Source organism: Heptranchias perlo, chromosome 21 (assembly GCF_035084215.1).
Source record: "Heptranchias perlo isolate sHepPer1 chromosome 21, sHepPer1.hap1, whole genome shotgun sequence".
In the NCBI taxonomy this organism is placed as follows: Eukaryota; Metazoa; Chordata; class Chondrichthyes; order Hexanchiformes; family Hexanchidae; genus Heptranchias; species Heptranchias perlo.
Genome location: NC_090345.1, coordinates 35,583,762 through 35,601,871, shown reverse-complemented (window position 1 = coordinate 35,601,871; position 18,110 = coordinate 35,583,762). Strand labels below are relative to the sequence as shown.

Sequence of the window (18,110 nt, the reverse complement as noted above, 5' to 3'; positions counted from 1 at the left end):
CACATTAATATAGTCAGAAATGAGTAGCATACTGACCTCGTCCTGAAGCAGCATTTTACTGTATTCAAGGTGATGTCTTTCCAAAATAGAGGACCCATGCAGCCTTGCAAGAGGTGCTTGTGATCTGTGGTTGAGCATCATTTTAATATATGATTCAGACTTTATAATATGCTTCATAGACCTCTGTATTATCAATCAGTAATTGATTAGAATATCCACAGCAGAGATCAATATCTTTTGTGTTTTGGAGAATAGGAAAAGAATTTAGAAGCCATTATGCATATAGATAATAAAAGTTTGATAAAGGATAGTTATTGTTTTCCTTTTAATATACATCACATATTTAGTCGTACTAATAATAAAGATTCTGTGTAGATTTAGAGTAGGCATTAAATCACCCAAGTACACGCCAGTCCTAAGCCCAACTATCTTCAACTATTTCATCAATGACTTTCCCTCCATCATAAGGTCAGAAGTGGGGCTGTTCGCTGATGATTGCACAGTGTTCAGCTCCATTCGCAATTCCTCAGATAATGAAGCAGTCCATACCCGCATGCAGCAAGACCTGGACAACATCAGGCTTGTGTCAAGTGCCAAGTAACATTTGTGCCACACAAGCATCAGGCAATGACCAACTGCAACAAGAGAGAGAATAACCACCTCCCCTTGACATTCAATGGCATTACCATCGCCGAATCCCCCACCATCAACATCCTGGGGATCACCATTGACCAGAAATAAACTGGACCAGTCACATAAATACTGTGGCTACGAGAGCAGGTCAGAGGCTGGGTATTCTGTGGCTCACATTCTAACTTCCCAAAGCTTCTCTACCACCTACAAGGCATAAGTTAAGAGTGTGATTGAGTACTCTCCACTTGCCTGGATGGGTGCAGTTCCAACAACACTCACTATACAGAACAAAGCAGTCCACTTGATTGGCACCCTATCCACTGGGTTAAACATTCACTCACTCCACCATTGGCATACCTTGGCTGCAGTGTGTACTATCTACAGGATGCACTGCAGCAAATCACCAAGGCTTCTTCGGCAGCATCTCCCAAACCCGTGAGCTCCACGACCTAGAAGGACAAGGACTGCAGGTGCGTGGGAACACCATTACCTCCAAGTTCCCCTCCAAGTTACACACCATCCTGACTTGAATATATACTGCTGTTCCTTCATTGTCGCTGGGTCAAAATCCGGGAACTGCCTACCTAACAGCACAGTGGGAGTCCCTTCACCATATGGACTGCAGCAGTTCAAGAAAGAGGCCCACCACCACCTTCTCATTTGGGGATGGGCAATAAATACCAGCTACGCCCACATCCCAAGAATGAATTTTTAAAAATCGTTAAAAATTAACATCAGTTCTACCTACTTTATCTGGTACAAATTATTGGTGCCTCGGTGATCAATATCATGGCAAAAAGCTGCTGTAACCATGGCGAAAGCTTCTAGTTCTGTGTAGTACTTCTTTATTTTACCTGTCTGCAGAGTGAATTCGAAACTTTTAAAAACACAATGAAAGCTGAATAAAAACAATATCCTTTCTTAACGGTTATGTTTTGAAATTACCAACCCCGATCCATTTGAATCATTGTATCTTACCATTAGGAGTGTAAACATAGTTTGTCCCACATTGAATCCATGACGCCAGTTGTGGTAGGTAATATCTCGGTAACCTTTCCTGACAGTGTACATCCATCGAGTCAATACCTAATACAAAACATATAGGGGGTTAAATTGGATAAACCCTGAAAATGGGCACAGGGAGTGCGGTCCACAATTAACCCGTGCCCGGTTGATGCGATGCAGGCAGCACGTTACATTCGTGCTGCCTGCTGTTCTAAATAATTGCTGCGTGCAGCCAGCGCTACCTGCGCTATTGATTGGCTGCACGCATCAGCAGAGGGCCCCGACATCGCGAGTAGCTCATGCTTCTTAAAGGAAGCCTGCACCTCTTAAAAGGGAGGCGCATTGTAGCTGCAAGAAGTGGTGGGAGTCGTTTCAGAACTGAATCTGTGCTGTGATACTTTGAAGAATGGCTGCTCCTGGGACAGAGCATGCACCAAGGTTCTCTGATGATGCACTGGAGGCCTTGGTGCAAGAGGTGGAGAAAAAGAGGGGCAGCCTATATCCACAGTGGGGCAAGAGGCCCTCCAGACATATGCTCAAGAGGCAGTAGGAGGAAGGAGGGGAGGAGATCAATGCCAGAAGCATAGCTCCAAGAACATGAATGCAGTGTAGGAAGAAGTTCAATGATTTAAAACGAGTTGTCAAGGTGAGTTCAAATTTCAAGTGTTATATCCCACCAACTGCACCACTAGTCTCATCCACTGCTCAATTCACTACACACCCATCTATCAACGATCTCTTTCAGTCAGTACTCAACCGTTCAAATCATTCATTTTATCTCACCCTCACACACTGTTGCAAGCCTCACACCCACAACTCACAGGTCTCACACACTGGTAGGTATTTAACCATGACAGCCACATGACCCAAACATCTGGCAGGACACTCACTGACACACTTTCCTCTTTCTTGCAGGAGAAGGTGTTGCATATCAGGAGGCAGCAAGTGGCAGTGGCTCCATGGAACATGAACCTACTGCCCTCTCTCAGTATGACAGCATTCCTGCTCCCATCCCTGCCACTTCACCAGTGCCCTTGCTGTTGCCTGTCAGCCAGCCTGCCAGCCCACTCCCGGTAGAGTATTGAAACTTTATCCAAGTACAGGAAACCTCCAAAAACAAATACAAATTAACCAGCAGCCAGAAGAAATAATCCAGCAACTAACCTGTAACTCTAGAAGATCCCTTTAAATAGCGCTGGTGGGGGGATCTTCTTGCGCCTTAAAGTCATGTTCAGCTGTGTGAGGTTAAGACAGTGCATTGGATGGAGCGAGGAGTTCCAAAATAGCAGCGGTTCCTTTAAATCAATGTTGCCCACTGATTGGTATCATAAGCTCCCTACTCTGCATGCTGCTGGCGGTCGTTAGGTGCGCTCGCGCAAACCCCTTTCCAAGATGGCGTCCTGTGCACTTCCAGTCGGAAGTATGCGCTCAGACCTCAGACCCCATTTTCAAAGCTTAGTTGGCCGCATAGCGCCTAAAAAACGGGTGCCAAATGGCCCAATTTCACCCTCACAGCACTTCTACTGAAGATGTTAAGTGATATAAAAAGACACTGGCCGAGAAATTCGGACACGCCCATCTTTGGCCACGCTGGGCAGCGAACGGATCAATCCCTATGCTTGAATGGTGAGGCTCAAGGCGTCCCCGATATTAGGCCTCGGGCCTCGTTTCCATCGAGCCAGCGAGCTGCGGAGAGCAACAGGCTGTAACTATTCTCTTATTTGCTTTGGGGAATCTGCACAAAAGCAGAATCAAAGTCCCAGTGGCAATCCTAATCATCCCTTTCTCAATAACATTTGAACGAACAAATGAGAATACATCAAAGCTGCTTTCATGATGATCTTTTAATTCAGATTCTTGGAGCCTAGTGCCTTTGAGCCAGCTCCTGGTGTTAAATCTGTTTATCTGTAACAAACTCATCAATCCAGTTTTACCTGGGTCTAAGAGTCTGCCGCCGGGCTGCAAGACTTCTGACCCCAGACACCAGGGTCTCAGAATCCAAATTAAAAGATGAAGGTAAAAAGCAGCTTAGCTGTGTTCTTCCAAAGTAACTGGTTGCAAGAACAGATATAACAAAAACTAGGCTTAAAAAAACTCACATCTGCTGGTATTTTGAACTTTTCAACTGCATTTATTTCAAAGAAACACTGAATTCCACACTTGATTAGGTCAAACTCTGAAATCGGTAAGTCACTGAAGTGGAATTCATAGAGCTCGACATTATTCGGATCGGGTAGTTCTTCTTTCTGCAAGTAAAATTCAAGCTGTGGTAAGATGCTTGAAGAAGGTAAATGTCCTGCGGTTCCTATATTTTATTTGACAGCTGGTTTTGTACAAGGGCAAATATGTTCCCACAAAGATAAAGGGTGGGACTCCCTAATCTAGAGCCCCCTGGATGTCAAGGAGCATACAGGGTAGGATAAGGCAAAAAAGAGAAGCTTATGTCAGATACCGAGAGTTCAATACTGCAGAAAGTCTACAGGAGTATAGAAAATGCAGGGGTGAAATTAAAAAGGAAATTAGGAAAGCAAAGGGAGGGCATGAGAAAATACTGGCAAGTAGAATCAAGGTAAACCCAAAGATGTTTTATAAATACATAAGGAACAAGAGGATAACTAAGGAAAGAGTAGGGCCTATTGGAGACCAAAAGGGTAACCTGTGTGTAGAGGTGGAAGACATGGGTATGGTTCTTAATGAATACTTTGCATCTGTCTTCACAAAAGAGGGGGACGATGCAGACATTGTAGTTAAGGAGGAGGACTGTGAAATATTGGATAGGATAAACATAGTGAGAGAGGAAATATTAAAGGGTTTAGCATCTTTGAAAGTAGATAAATCGCCAAGCCCGGATGAAATTTATCCCAGGCTGTTAAGAGAAGCAAGGGAGGAAATAGCGGAGGCTCTGATCATCATTTTCCAATCATCTCTGGCTGCAGGAGTGGTATTGGAGGACTGCTAACGTTGTACCATTGTTTAAAAAGGGAGAAAGGGATAGACCGAGCAATTACAGGCCAGTCAGCCTAATCTCGGTGGTGGGCAAATTATTAGAAAAAATTCTGAGGGGCAGTATTAATCGTCATTTAGAAAGGCACGGATTAATCAAGGACAGTCAGTACGGATTTGTTACAGGTTGGTCGTGACTGACTAACTTGATTGAATTTTTTGAGGCAGTAACAAGAAGGGTGAATGAGGGTAGCGCATTTGATGTAGTCTACATGGATTTTAGCAAGGTCCCACATGACAGACTGGTCAGAAAAGTAAAAGCCCAAGGGATCCAAGGGAAAGTGGCAAGTTGGATCCAAAATTGGCTCAGTGGCAGGAAGCAAAGGGTAATGATCGACAGCTGTTTTTGTGACTGGAAGGCTGTTTCCAGTGGGGTTCCGCAGGACTCAGTACTAGGTCCCTTGCTTGTTGTGGTATATATCAATGATTTAGATTTAAATGTAGGGGACATGATTAAGAAGTTTGCAGAAAAAATTGGCCGTGTGGTTGATAGTGAGGAAGAAAGCTGTAGACTGCAGGAAGATATCTATCAGGTGGGCAGAAAAGTGGCAAATGAAATTCAATCCGGAGAAATATGAGGTAATTCATTTAGGGACGGCAAACAAGGCAAGGGAATACACAGTAAATGGTAGGATACTGAGAAGTGTAGAGGAACAGAGGGATCTTGGAGTGCATGTCCACAGATCCCTGAATGTAGCAGGACAGATTGATAAGGTGGTTAAGAAGGCATACAGTATACTTTCCTTTATTAGCCAAGGCATAGAATATAAGAGCAGGGAGGTTATGCTAGAACTGTATAAAACACTGGTTAGGCCACAGCTAGAGTACTGTGTACAGATCTGGTCAACTAATTACAGGAAGGATGTGATTGCACTAGGGAGGGTACTGAGGAGATTTACGAGGATGTCGCTAGGAATGGAGAATTTTAGCTACGAGAAAAGATTGGATAGGCTGGGGTTGCTTTTTTTGGAACAGAGGAGGCTGAGGGGAAATTTAATTGAGGTATATAAAATTATGAGGGACTTAGATAGAGTGGATAGGAAGGACCTATTTCCCTGGGCAGTGAGGTTAATAACCAGGGGGGCATAGATTTAAAGTAATTGGTAGAAGGATTAGAGGGGAGCTGAGCAGAATTTTTTTCACTCAGAGGGTGGTGGGGGTCTGGAACTCACTGCCTGAAAGGGTGGTAGAGGCAGAAACCCTCACCTCATTTAAAAAGCACTTGAAGTGCCATAACCTACAAGGCTATGGACCAAGAGCTGGAAAGTGGAAATTAGGCTGGATAGCTGTTTCTCGGCCGGCATGGACACGATGGGCTGAATGGCCTCCTTCTGTGTCATAAATTTCTATGATTCTAAGGGATTACAAATGTAACTTACCAAGATCTCAATCATATCCTTTTGTTCACACTCTGCAATGTCCTTGTCCAACTTCTCTTTTGTTTTCTGTGGAAAGGCAGGGTGCACAATATTGTTGCAAACATTTTGATTTATGTTGTTCCCTCGTATTAACCGATGCAAAGATTCCATTGCTGCACTCACCAAAACGGTCTGAAGTTCTCCGTCAGTGCACTTTGTATGGCACATTAGCATTTCTAAAGCAATATCTTTCCTGCTTTCGAGTTTATTCATTTTATCGTAAGTATCTGTGTTCAGAAGTGACCATCCCAGGAACTGTGTCAGGGTCTGAAGCAAGGAAACAACTCATTTAGTAAAACTGATTAACAACTCAAGCATTACCAATAGATAATGGCCCGGAATTTCCTGCGGAGACGTAATCAGCAAGTTACACCAACATTATACGTAGAATTCACACCCATTTTTCCGTCAGCAATTTACGGCAATATTTCCTGCCAATCTCATTAGCATACGCTGGAACGTAAAAATCAGGGGACACAAGCAGAAATCAGCATAAATAATCGGGGCCCGAGGAAAGTGCAGAACTTAAGTATGAAAATTAAAGTTTGAAGCCATCTAACCATCATTTATGCACATCAAGCAAAGCAAGTTTAAGCAAATGTAATTGTGACAGCTTTTCCGTTTTTAATGTGACTCATTCTGATATATTCAAAGAAACAGAAAATACAGTGCTCGTCTCAGTGAGGAGAAGAAAAAGATAAATCACCATAAAACACCAGAAATATGACTTTAGGTCCTGCTGCATTTAACATTTTGGGCTTAAATTTACACCCATTCTGAACTAGTGTACTTGCAGGAAATTCCCATTTTCCATTGTTTTACATGGGGTTGGAGCTATGATAATGAACGGAGCAGGGTCTGGGCGAAGGATTTGAAGAACTGATGCAAAAGATCAAGGAATTTTGGGCGTAGCACGAGAACAGGCGGAAGTCACTTACACCCGAATTTTCTCGATCTTCAGTGCCAAAATCGCATTACGCCGTGATTGCACATTTCTTTAGACACAGAGTTACAGGAAATTCCGGGCCAATATGTTTTGTTATGCTTATAGATGTTAATATATCAACAACAATAAAATCAATTTGCATTTATATGGCACCTTTAACGTAGTAAAACGTCCCAAGGTGCTTCACAGGAGCGATTTTAAAACAAAATTTGATACCGGGCCCAATAAGGAGTTATTATGACAGATGATCAAAAGGTTGGCAAAAGAGTTAGGTTTTAAGGAGCGTCTTAAACGAGGAGACAGAGGTAGAGGGAGTGGTTTGGGGAGGGAATTCCAGAGCTTAGGGCCTAGGCAGCTGAAGGCACAGCCGCCAATGGTGGAGCGATTAAAATCGGGGATGCACAAGAGGCAAGAATTGGAGGAGCGCAGAGATCTCGGAGAGTTGTAGGGCTGGAGGAGATGACAGAGGTAGGGAGGGGCGAGGCCATGGAAGGATTTGAAAACAAGGATGAGAATTTTAAAATCGAGGCGATCATGGATCGGGAGCCAGTGTAGGTCAGTGAACACAGGGGTGATGGGAGAATGGGACCTGGTGCGAGTTAGGATATGAGCAGCAGAGTTTTGGATGAGCTCACATTTATGCAGGGTACAAGATGGGAGGCCAGCCAAGAAAGCATTGGAATAGTCGAGCCTAGTGGTAACAAAAGCATGGATGTGGGTTTCAGGAGCAGATAAGCTGAGGCAGGAGTGGGGATGGGCGATGTTACTGAGGTGGAAGTAGGTGGTCGTTGTGATGGAGCAGATATGTGGTCAGAAGCTAATCTCAGGATCCAACAGGGCTCCAAGGTTGCGAACGGTCTGGTTCAGCCTCAGACAGTAATTTTTGCTCATCCAGTACTGGATGTCTGACAAGCAGTGTGACAAATCAGAGACAGTGGAGGAGTCGAGGGAGGTGGTGGTGAGTTAGAGCTGGTGTCGTCAGCGTACATGTGGAATCTGATGTTTTCAGATGATGTTTCCGAGAGGCAGCATGCAGATGAAAAATGGGAGGGGGCCGTGGATAGATCCTTGGGGGACTCCAGAGGTAATGGTGCAGGACTGGGAGTAGGAAGAGAAGCCATTGCAGGTGATTCTCTGGCCATGGCTTGATAGATAAGAATACAACCAGACCAGCGCAGTCCCACCAGCTGAACGACGGAGGAGAGGCATTGGAGGAGGATGGTATGGTTAACCATGTCAAAGGCTGCAGACAGGTCGAGAAGGATGAGGAGGGATAGTTTACCACGGTCACAGTCACATAGGATGTCATTTGTGACTTTGATAGGGGCCGTTTCAGTAATGTGGCAGGGACAGAAACCTGATTGGAGAGATTCAAACATGGAGCTGCAGGAAAGATGGGCACGGATTTGGGAGGCAACAACATGTTCAAGGACTTTGGAGAGAAAAAGAAGGTTGGAGATGGGGTGGTAGTTTACAAGGACAGAGGGGTCAAGGGTAAGTTTTTTGAGGAGGGGGGTGATTTGAAGGGGAGAGTGTCAGTACCTGAGAAGAGAGAACCGTTAACAATATCAGCTAACATGGGGGCCAGGATGGGAAGTTGGGTGGTCAGCAATTTGGTGGGAAAACGGTCGAGGGAGTAGGAGGTGGGTCTCAAGGTCAAGATGAGCTCGGAGAGGGCTTAAGGGGAGGTAGGAGAGAAACTAGAGAAAGATGCGAATTCAGAGCTAGGGCAGGGGGGATCCATAGGGGAAGTTTGGCTTGGTGGGCTAGAGGAAGGGTGGGAAGCAGGAGAGGCAGCTGAACGGAGGATCTCAATCTTAGTGACAAAGTAGTCCATGAGCTCCTCGCACATTGTTGGAGGTGAGGGTGGAGGAGGCAGGGGAGAGGGGTTTAAGAAGCCAATTTGTAGTGGGTTGAGAAGCCGGGGATTATCTTTGCATTCCAGGATGATTCTGGAATAGTGAGCAGTTTTGGCAGAGGAGAGCAGGACCCGATAGTGCTTTCTGTGGTCCAGCCAAATCTGGCAATAAATGGCTAAAGCAGTTGTCCGCGATAAATGTTCAAGTCTGTGTTCCCCTTCAAATCTGCCATCATAACATCTATGATGATATGACATGAGCATTTATAGATGTCCATTGCTTTAATGTCAGGTTTGATATCAGTTTGGATATCTAATTCAGAAGTGGTCCTTAATATTCAATATCTGACAACGTATTAATTAGGCAATTAATTTGATCCAGCCAGGGGCCTGCGTGGTGGATTTTTAAGCAGAGGCCAATGCTGTTATGGATAAAGCTGTTTTCAACTGTAATCAAATTATTTCCATTTATTCAAGCTTGGATTACAATCAACCCTAAAACAAGTTGAAATAAAAAATTACAATGTCTACTTTTGAGTTCAGTGGTGTTACGCAATGGTTCAGAGTATCTCCTCTGTCAGTTAACAAAACAACTGAAAAGTATTTTCCAATAAAATAACTTCCAAAGGGTAGAATGGGCCCGGGACCCAGTGAAATGGATCACTGCCCTTTTAATATTGCCCCAGAATTTTCGGGGCTTTCTGCGAGGGGGCAAAGCTGGGCCTGCACCTGAAAAAAAGATACAGGCCCGATGCTCCCATGCAAATAAGGTGGGTGTTCCTGGCCTCCCATCTAATTTTCCTGTTGGATTGGGGGCCCGAGCAAAGAGTGCCGAGAGTATGTGGGACAGTGTCATGCCCCCCACTGACCAAAGGTCTGTGGGAGTTCCAGAGAGACAGGCTGAAGATTCCAAGATGAGAGATTTTCTTTTTTAAGTTTCACATTCTCCCTCCCCCCACCCGAGAACGTCTTTGTCTAATTGGAACCTTATGATTGCTGATCTCCATCAGAAGGTCCTGATCTCGGAGGGCTGTCACATAGCTGCAGGCCTGTGTTTCAATAGCCTTCCTCTTCCATTGACAGATCTGTCAATAGATGGTGGTGCCCCCCGTGGCCATGTTACTGGCTCAGGATTAGAAAACCCGACATTTGTTGTCCTGGACAGGCGCTTACCTGGACCCTTGCCCAGCTGGCGGGGGAGGGGCAGGAAAATGTACCCACCGAGCTCTGATCCCAATGAAAATGATATCAAGTTTTTACAAGCCCTGTGACAACGTATTCCAGTGGTACCTACTTCAGTGATCTGTTCATCAGACTCATCAAAGGGTTTCCCATCCTTCCTGTTGTAAAATGTAGCTATTCCCATTATCTCTTCTTTCTTGTTCACGATTGGTAATGACAAGACATTTTTTATAACCCAGCCTGTTTCATCCACCGGTTCTTTCTATTAAAACCGTGAGAAATATGACAAGTGAGAGTGCAGTAATGAGTCTAAACGATAAATAAACCATGAGATAAGTATAGTGAGAGTCCAAATGATAAATCCAGTTTATACCATAAATGCCAAGAGGACTCTAAAGTAGCAAACAGTGAGGAAGATAGTAACAGACTTCAGGAGGGCATAGACTGGTGAAATGGGCAGACAGATGGCAGATGAAATTTAACGCAGAGAAGTGTGAAGTGATGCATTTTGGTAGGAAGAATGAGGTGAGGCAATATAAACTAAATGGTACAATTTTAAAGGGGGTGCAGGAACAGAGAGAATGGGGTGTACGTACACAAGTCTTTGAAGGTGGCAGGACAAGTTGAGAAGGCTGTTAAAAAGGCATACAGCATCCTTGGCTTTATAAATAGAGGCATAGAGTACAAAATCAAGGAAGTTATGCTAAACCTTTATAAAATACTGGTTAGGCCACAGCTGGAGGATTGTGGCCAATTCTGGGCACCATACTTTAGGAAGGATGTCAAGGCCTTGGAGAGGGTGCAGAGGAGATTTACTAGAATGGTTTCAGGGATGAAAGACTTCAGTTATGTGGAGAGACTGGAGAATCTGGGTTTGTTGTCCTTAGAGCAGAGAAGGTTAAGGGGAGATTTGATAGAGGTTTTCAAAATCATGAAGGGTTTTGATAGAGTAAATAAAGAGAAACTGTTTCCAGTGGCAGAAGGGTCGACAACCAGAGGACACAGATTTAAGGTGATTGGCAAAAGAACCAGAGGCGAATTGAGGGAAAAAAAATTTATGCAGCGAGTTATGATAATCTGGAATGCACTGCCTGAAAGGGCGGTGGAAGCAGTTTCAGTAATAACTTTCAAAAGGGAATTGGATAAATACTTGAGGGGGAAACATTTGCAGAGCTATGGGGTAAGAGCAGGGGAGTGGGACTAATTGGATAGCTCTTTCAAAGAGCCGGCACAGGCACGATGAGCCGAATGGCCTCCTTCTGTATCATTCTATGATTCTAATATGATAAATCATGAGAAAAATGATCACATGCACTATTATTTTCATCGGGGGTTACTGCAAATTCAACTGGCTGTCAGTGAAAATTAATAACTTGTATAAACAGAACAATAAATGTTGAAGTGTTTGGTACAATTTCAATTTCACTAGTTCTATTGTGGCAATGACAAGTTCACTGCTGAAATAGAATCATACCTAATATGTTCAACATGTGGATGCATCTGTTTAATATATCTGTTTGAGTATATGGTGACTTTTCATATTTATTGCAATATAAACTATATATCTGTGTATAACTTAATTTTTTTTATTTGTTCATGGGATGCGGGCGTCGCTGGCAAGGCCAGCATTTATTGTCCATCCCGAATTGCCCTTGAGAAGGTGGTGGTGAGCCGCCTTCTTGAACCGCTGCAGTCCATGTGGTGAAGGTTCTCCCACAGTACTGTTAGGTAGGGAGTTCCAGGATTTTGATCCAGCGACGATGATACTGTATACTGGTTGGTATTCAGCTCTGTATATTACTTCATAATTAAAATGATGTACAGCCCTTCGCCGTAATGCACTTGTCAGAAATAATTAGAACAGAAGAAAGTATGGAAGGAGACAGAGCCATTTAGCCTATTTCTTCCAACAGATTGTGCATGGTGGAATCAGATCTCCTCAGGAGGCGAATAACCACAGGTAAAATCTCTCCCAGACTCCCAAAATATAATCAAGCAAAAATGCTGAGATATCAACCTAACATTACAACCTGCAACATTCAACCATGAGTGATTGTATTCAATACATAATATCCCCAAATTCCTAACAAGATTGGATCCATACTCTATCATGTCTTAAATTAAATATTCATCCAGCTCCTTTTTAAATTAATAATTGATACAGCAGTAACCATTGATGATGGGAATCTATTGTGAGGGGAAATTTAGTTAATTTCTAGTCTCATTTGAGATATCCAGCTCCATAACATCGCCCATCTCCGCTCCTGCCTCAGCTCATCTGCTCCTGAAACCCTCATCCATGCTTTTGTTACCTCTAGACTCCAATGCTTTCTTGGCTGGTCTCCCACCTTGTACCCTCCATAAACTTGAGCTCATCCAAAACTCTGCTGCCCGTATCCTAAATTGCACCAAGTCCTGTTCACCCATCACCCCTGTGCTCGCTGACCTACATTGGCTCCCGGTCCGGCAATGACTCCATTTTAAAATTCTCATCCATGTTTTCAAATCCTTCCAAGGCCTTGTCCCTCCCTATCCCTGTAACCTCCTCAAGCCTCCGAGATCTCTGCACTCCTCCAATTCTGACCTCTTGCGCGTCCCCGAATTTCATCGCTCCACCATTGGCAGCCGTGCCTTCAGCTGCCTAGGCCCTAAGCTCTGGAATTCCCTCCCTTAACCTCTCCGCCTCTCTCTCCTCCTTTAAGACGCTCCTTAAAACCTACCTCTTTGACCAAGCTTTTGGTCACATGTCCGAATAGCTTCTTTTGTGGCTCAGTATCAAATTCTGTTTGATAACAGTGGTAACTGTGAAGTGCCTTGGGACGTTTTGCTATATTAAAGGCTCTATATAAATGCAAGCTGATGTTGTTAATTTTGTACTCATGATTTTTAGTTCTATAATCACAGTCTGAGTTAAATTAACTGATTACATCTACATTACCCATTGCTTCTCATCATTTTGAAGACCTAGACTATATTTCCTTTCAGTCTTCTTTTCTCTAATAAAAATTCAGTCCTTCCCCAGAGTTTGATTGATCTGTATGAAGGTGTAGTTTTGAATGTTTCATTCTTTCCTGCCTAAGAGTCTGTGACAAGATTTTAAGCTGAAAACCAACTAGTATCAACCTTAATGGAATATTTTCAAATTCTGCAGTGAAAAAACATGCAGCTATTAGTTATGACAGTTCCAAACTAGTTATGTTGGCTTGGCGCAGTTGGTAGCACACTTGCCTCTGACTCTGAAGATTGAGGGTTTAAGCCCACCCCCAATTTGAATCCATAATCTCGGCTGGACCTCAGTGCAGTAATGAATGAGTACTGCACTGTTAAAGGTGCCATCCTTCAGGCCTGGTCCGGTCGTTCAAATAGATATTAAAGATCCCATGGTGTTATTTAAGGAACAACAGGGAATTCTCCTAGTGTCCTGGCTGATACTCCTCCCTCAACCAACAGATTCAGTTCTACAGAGGAGCCTTATAGCTCAAACCTCAACCTGTCTTCTCTCCTTACAGATGCTGACTGAAACCTGCTGAGTGTTTCCAAGGTTTTATGTTTTTATCAATAGGTTGTCCATTCATCTTATTGTTATTTCTGGGATCTTTTGTGCATAATGGCCATTTGCATTTATCTACATAACAAATTCCATTCCATTTCAAAGTAATTTACTGAATGTGAAACTGTTGGACAAATTACTGCCAGACACGACAAGGTGCTATATAAATACGAACTTTTTTCCTTATTTTTGTTCAATTTCTTGAGACAAAAACACATTGATCTTAGTGACATACAGCTATCTGGTATAAGTAAATTGAACAAATATATCGCTGCTCTTACTTGAAACGTAAAGTACTCATCGGCCGGGGCATTCATCATGTTGCAGATCTGCCAAAATTCAGATGAATGACAATTAGATGACATCACATAAGGTGCCGTGTAAAGATGACTACTGCATTTTTATGGAAAAATTAGTACCTTGATTGTGAACCGGCATTTTGTAAAATCACAATCAATTTGGTAAGTTTAGCAGGAGGAGTTTTCCAAAATTCTGTGAAAAAGAAAACTGTACCAGAGAACAAGAGGGTTGTGAATGTGACCCCCACAACCTCCCCACCACCACCACCACCCCTCCCCACCACCACCACCCCTCCCCGCTACAAAAAAGGAGACCGAGATACGCCAGGAAATTATAGCCCAATTGGTCTCACTTCAGTAATTGGTAAACTACTAGAGTCATTAATACAGGATGAATAATTAAGCATCTGGAAAAACACAAGTTAATCAGGGCCAGTTGGTACAGGTTTCTAAAAGGCAGGTTGTGCTTGGCCAAACACATAGAATTGTCTGAAGAAATAATGGAGAGGATAGATAAAGGGAATGCAGTATTGTGCTTTATGTGGATTTTGAAAAAGCATTGATAAGTACTACCTGAGTGACAAAGATAATGAATTAAAGGGGATGTAGCTACATGACTAGAGAGCACATTGGAGGGCAGAAAACAAAGGGTAGGACTAAAAGGTGTTTTTTTAGACTGGAAACGTGGTGGGTGGTGTTACAGAGAGGCCACTCTTATTTACCATATACATCCAAGATCTGGACTTAGAGAATGAGGGAACAGTCTCTGATTGATCCTCTCCTAAGGTGTGGAGGTGAGGGGTATCTACTAAAAAAAGAACATTTTTTATTAAAGAATTGAATCTTTTCTGCTTTGGGCCCCCAATATCAACATCCAAGCGTTCTTATGTCAGGTCATGGACATTCAGCCACCGACCTTCGGGTAAGCATACTCCAAGGCGGCCTTCGAGACACACGACAACGCAAAATCGTCGAGCAGAAATTGATAGCCAAGTTCCGCACCCATGAGGACGGCCTCAACCGGGATCTTGGGTTCATGTCACACTACACGTAACCCCACCAGCGAACAAATGTTATCTGTTTTTAATATAACGGGTCATTGACTGTCTTCCTTCTCTCTCTCTCTTTTTTTTTGGGGGTTTGTATATTCGGTGGCCTTTTTAGGTGACACCTTTCTGTCTGCTCACTGTGATTGCCTTGGCAACGGGCAGTAATCACCAGGCATTGTTCTGTGATTTTAAAATGCAAAGGATTCGAAAATGTCATTTCCATACCGTTCACCTGACGAAGGAGGAAGCCTCCGAAAGCTTGTGGAATTAAAAATAAATTTGTTGGACTATAACTTGGTGTTGTAAAATTGTTTACAATTGTCAACCCCAGTCCATCACCGGCATCTCCACATTATGTCAGGTATAGCATTGGCCAGAAGCCGAGTGAGCTCCTTCTACTCTACCCAGCAACATGCCTCAGAAGAGCACATCCGACTGTATCTAATTGCCATTTTTGCTCTCCCACCAGCTATACTTACAGTCTCTTTGAGAAAGATCAGGACTTAGTTTGGAATTATGGGCAATTTTATGCAGTGAGCCCGTGCACATGAGGAAATGGACTGAGACCACTGAAAATCAATCCCCTCGGGACTCTTACATCCTCTAGAGGAAAGACATTTTCATCAGCCTGAGCCACTTTCAAAGCCAGGTAACAGATATGGAAGAAAAGGTTCTGACTCACTGCAATCCACAAGTCCATTTCTTAATAGTTTTAATCTGGTTTTAATTAGGGGAAAGAAAGTGGCCATTTTTTCTAATTCATTGAGCACTGCTGTTAAGTTATTTGCATGTAACCCACTTTCATGTAAGCCTTTTCTTACAAATGGAAACAATAGCACAGAATGGATTTGTTTAATAATTTTACTAGTGTTTAAATGGTAATGGCATCCACTCATGACTCAGATGTTAGCTGCATTCAATCTGATTAGTCATCCATCCTGTTTAATCAAAGGAGGGCTAATGTATGTTTATTAGTTTATACACAGCTGTTTTGATGAATCCTGTTCGATAAGATGTTGTTATGCAGTGTGCTAGCATGACACATTGTAGGCCTAGGGTACCCTGCCATAAAGTGGTGCATGTGGATTAATGTCTGTAATTCCTCAGAAGTTAAGTTCTTATTTTGAGCCATGTCATCGTAAGGAGGTGCCAAGCTCGTGTAGGCTTTTTCTGACAGAGCACTAGGGAAAATCAGACAATTAATCTCCTGGACTATTTTTGTGCATCTCCTGACAGCTGGCAAGAGCAAGCTATAAACAGGATCAAGGGAAATATCTTAGCTAGGGAAATCACAAAGAATAAATGGGAGAAAATATTAAAATGCCTTTACAAAACAAAACATTACACATTGCGGGATGACATGACATTTATCACGTGGTGTGATGACACACGAATGGAACTATTAGTCCCTAACGCCGTCAGTTTATGAGTGCGTTTGCTGGACACTCACAAACTGCAGTGCATGAATTTAGCATCATATTTTAATATTTTGCTTTTTATTTAAGAACATACGGAATCATGGAATGAGAAAGTGCCAATTGACCCATCCAACCCTATTAATCTCATAGACGCAGTGGCAGAGCCAGGGGGGTGGGGGTGGGGGGTCAGGGGGTTGTGACCCTCCCTCAATCATTTTGAGGTTGGCTAACGCAGAATTGGGTTCAACCAGGGAGGATAACATTGGATTAAAAAGGGAGGAAAAGGCCGAAGTAGTCGGACCGGGACTTTTAGAGGTTTGGAAAGGAGAATATGATAAGTAATGTTGGAGGACAGAAGGAGGGGAAACAGGAGCCCGGATGGCAATTGGCGGCAGTTGTGGTGCCAAAAATACAAGAGCAATGGAGGCTCGAGCTGAAAGAGAGAAGTCTAGGAGAATTGGCGACGACTGAGCAGAGTGTGGGCCAATGGTAGAGGTGGCCTCTGGGGCGGGAGGATAATGTTTCGCGAGCTGCTGACAAGAGTGCTGATTGGAGGGAGGCCAGCCCGTCCTCAGACACTGGGCCCGAGGGAGAGGAGAAGGGAGTTGAAGGGCAGCCACAGGTCGGATGTGGAAAGGAATGGAACAAGGTTCCAGGAAGGCGGGGTCACGGTGAGGGACCAGGAATTAGCACGGAACGTGCAGCAGATAAGGGAGGAGGCAGTCAGTCAGGGGCAGTGGGGAATAGGAGCAGCCAAAACGCCTATTTTAAATTTCAGGAAGACGGTAAAACTGCAGAGGGCACAGAGATCTGAGGCAAAAGAGCCAGTGGGAGGTCATTGGCAGCAGTAACCCGAGGGGAGAGAAGGGAGGGTGGATAGATTGGAGAAGGGAGAGTCTACATGATGGAGAAGATGAGTTCACTGGCTAAACTTTGACTTTGGGTGATGATATCCATGGTATCAGTTAATGAGAATGGGCTGAGGGGGGAGAAGAAATTGCAGTAGCTAGTCCAACATTTTAAGGGGGCTGATATGCAGGAAAAATTCTGGGACTTGGACCTCACAATCTCCTGACATTGAGATAGTACAAGATTAGAATCACGTGTGGAAAGAGTTTTAGGCACAAGGAATACAGGAACATAGGAATAGGAGTAAGCCATTTAGCCCATCAAGCCTGTTCCGCTATTCAATGAGATCATGGCTGATCTGTGACCTAACTCCATATGCCCACCTTAGCCCCATATCCCTTAATAACTTTGGTTAACAAAAATCTATCAATCTCAGATTTAAAATTAACAATTGAGCTAGCATCAACTGCCGTTTGCGGAAGAGAGTTCCAAACTTCTACCACCCTTTGTGTGTAGATGTGTTTCCTAACTTCACTCCTGGAAGACCTGGCTCTAATTTTTAGGCTACGTCCCCTATTCCTAGACTCCCCAACCAGCGGAAATAGTTTCTCTCTATCTACCCTATTAGTTCCCCTTAATATCTTGAAAACTTTGATCAAATCACCCCTTAATCTTCTAAATTCCATGGAATACAACCCTAGTTTGTGTAATCTCTCCTCGTAATTTAACCCAGGTATCATTCTAGTAAATTTACGCTGTACTCCCTCCGAGGCCAATATATCCTTCCTAAGGTGCAGCGCTCAGAACTGAACACTGTACTCCAGGAGTGGTCTAACCAGGGCTTTTTATAGCTGTAGGATAATTTCTACAAGAGGTAAGAGGTGGCAGTAGTAGTAGGAT

At 43.6% G+C, this 18,110-nt stretch overlaps 1 protein-coding gene across 2 annotated transcripts in view; it reads right to left on the bottom strand.

Annotated features, from left to right (window-relative positions):
• Positions 1-18,110, bottom strand: part of pde6c (phosphodiesterase 6C, cGMP-specific, cone, alpha prime) — a 41,938-nt gene that overhangs the window by 7,289 nt on the left and 16,539 nt on the right. For both annotated transcript variants that reach the window (XM_068002754.1, XM_068002755.1), the window contains exons 8-15: positions 13,877-13,924; positions 10,158-10,307; positions 6,183-6,326; positions 6,021-6,086; positions 3,738-3,884; positions 1,612-1,719; positions 1,382-1,491; positions 37-124 (exon numbers count right to left, since the gene is read on the bottom strand). In XM_068002754.1, coding sequence (XP_067858855.1) covers positions 37-124; positions 1,382-1,491; positions 1,612-1,719; positions 3,738-3,884; positions 6,021-6,086; positions 6,183-6,326; positions 10,158-10,307; positions 13,877-13,924 — 861 coding nt within the window. The remainder of the gene's footprint in view (positions 1-36; positions 125-1,381; positions 1,492-1,611; positions 1,720-3,737; positions 3,885-6,020; positions 6,087-6,182; positions 6,327-10,157; positions 10,308-13,876; positions 13,925-18,110) is intronic.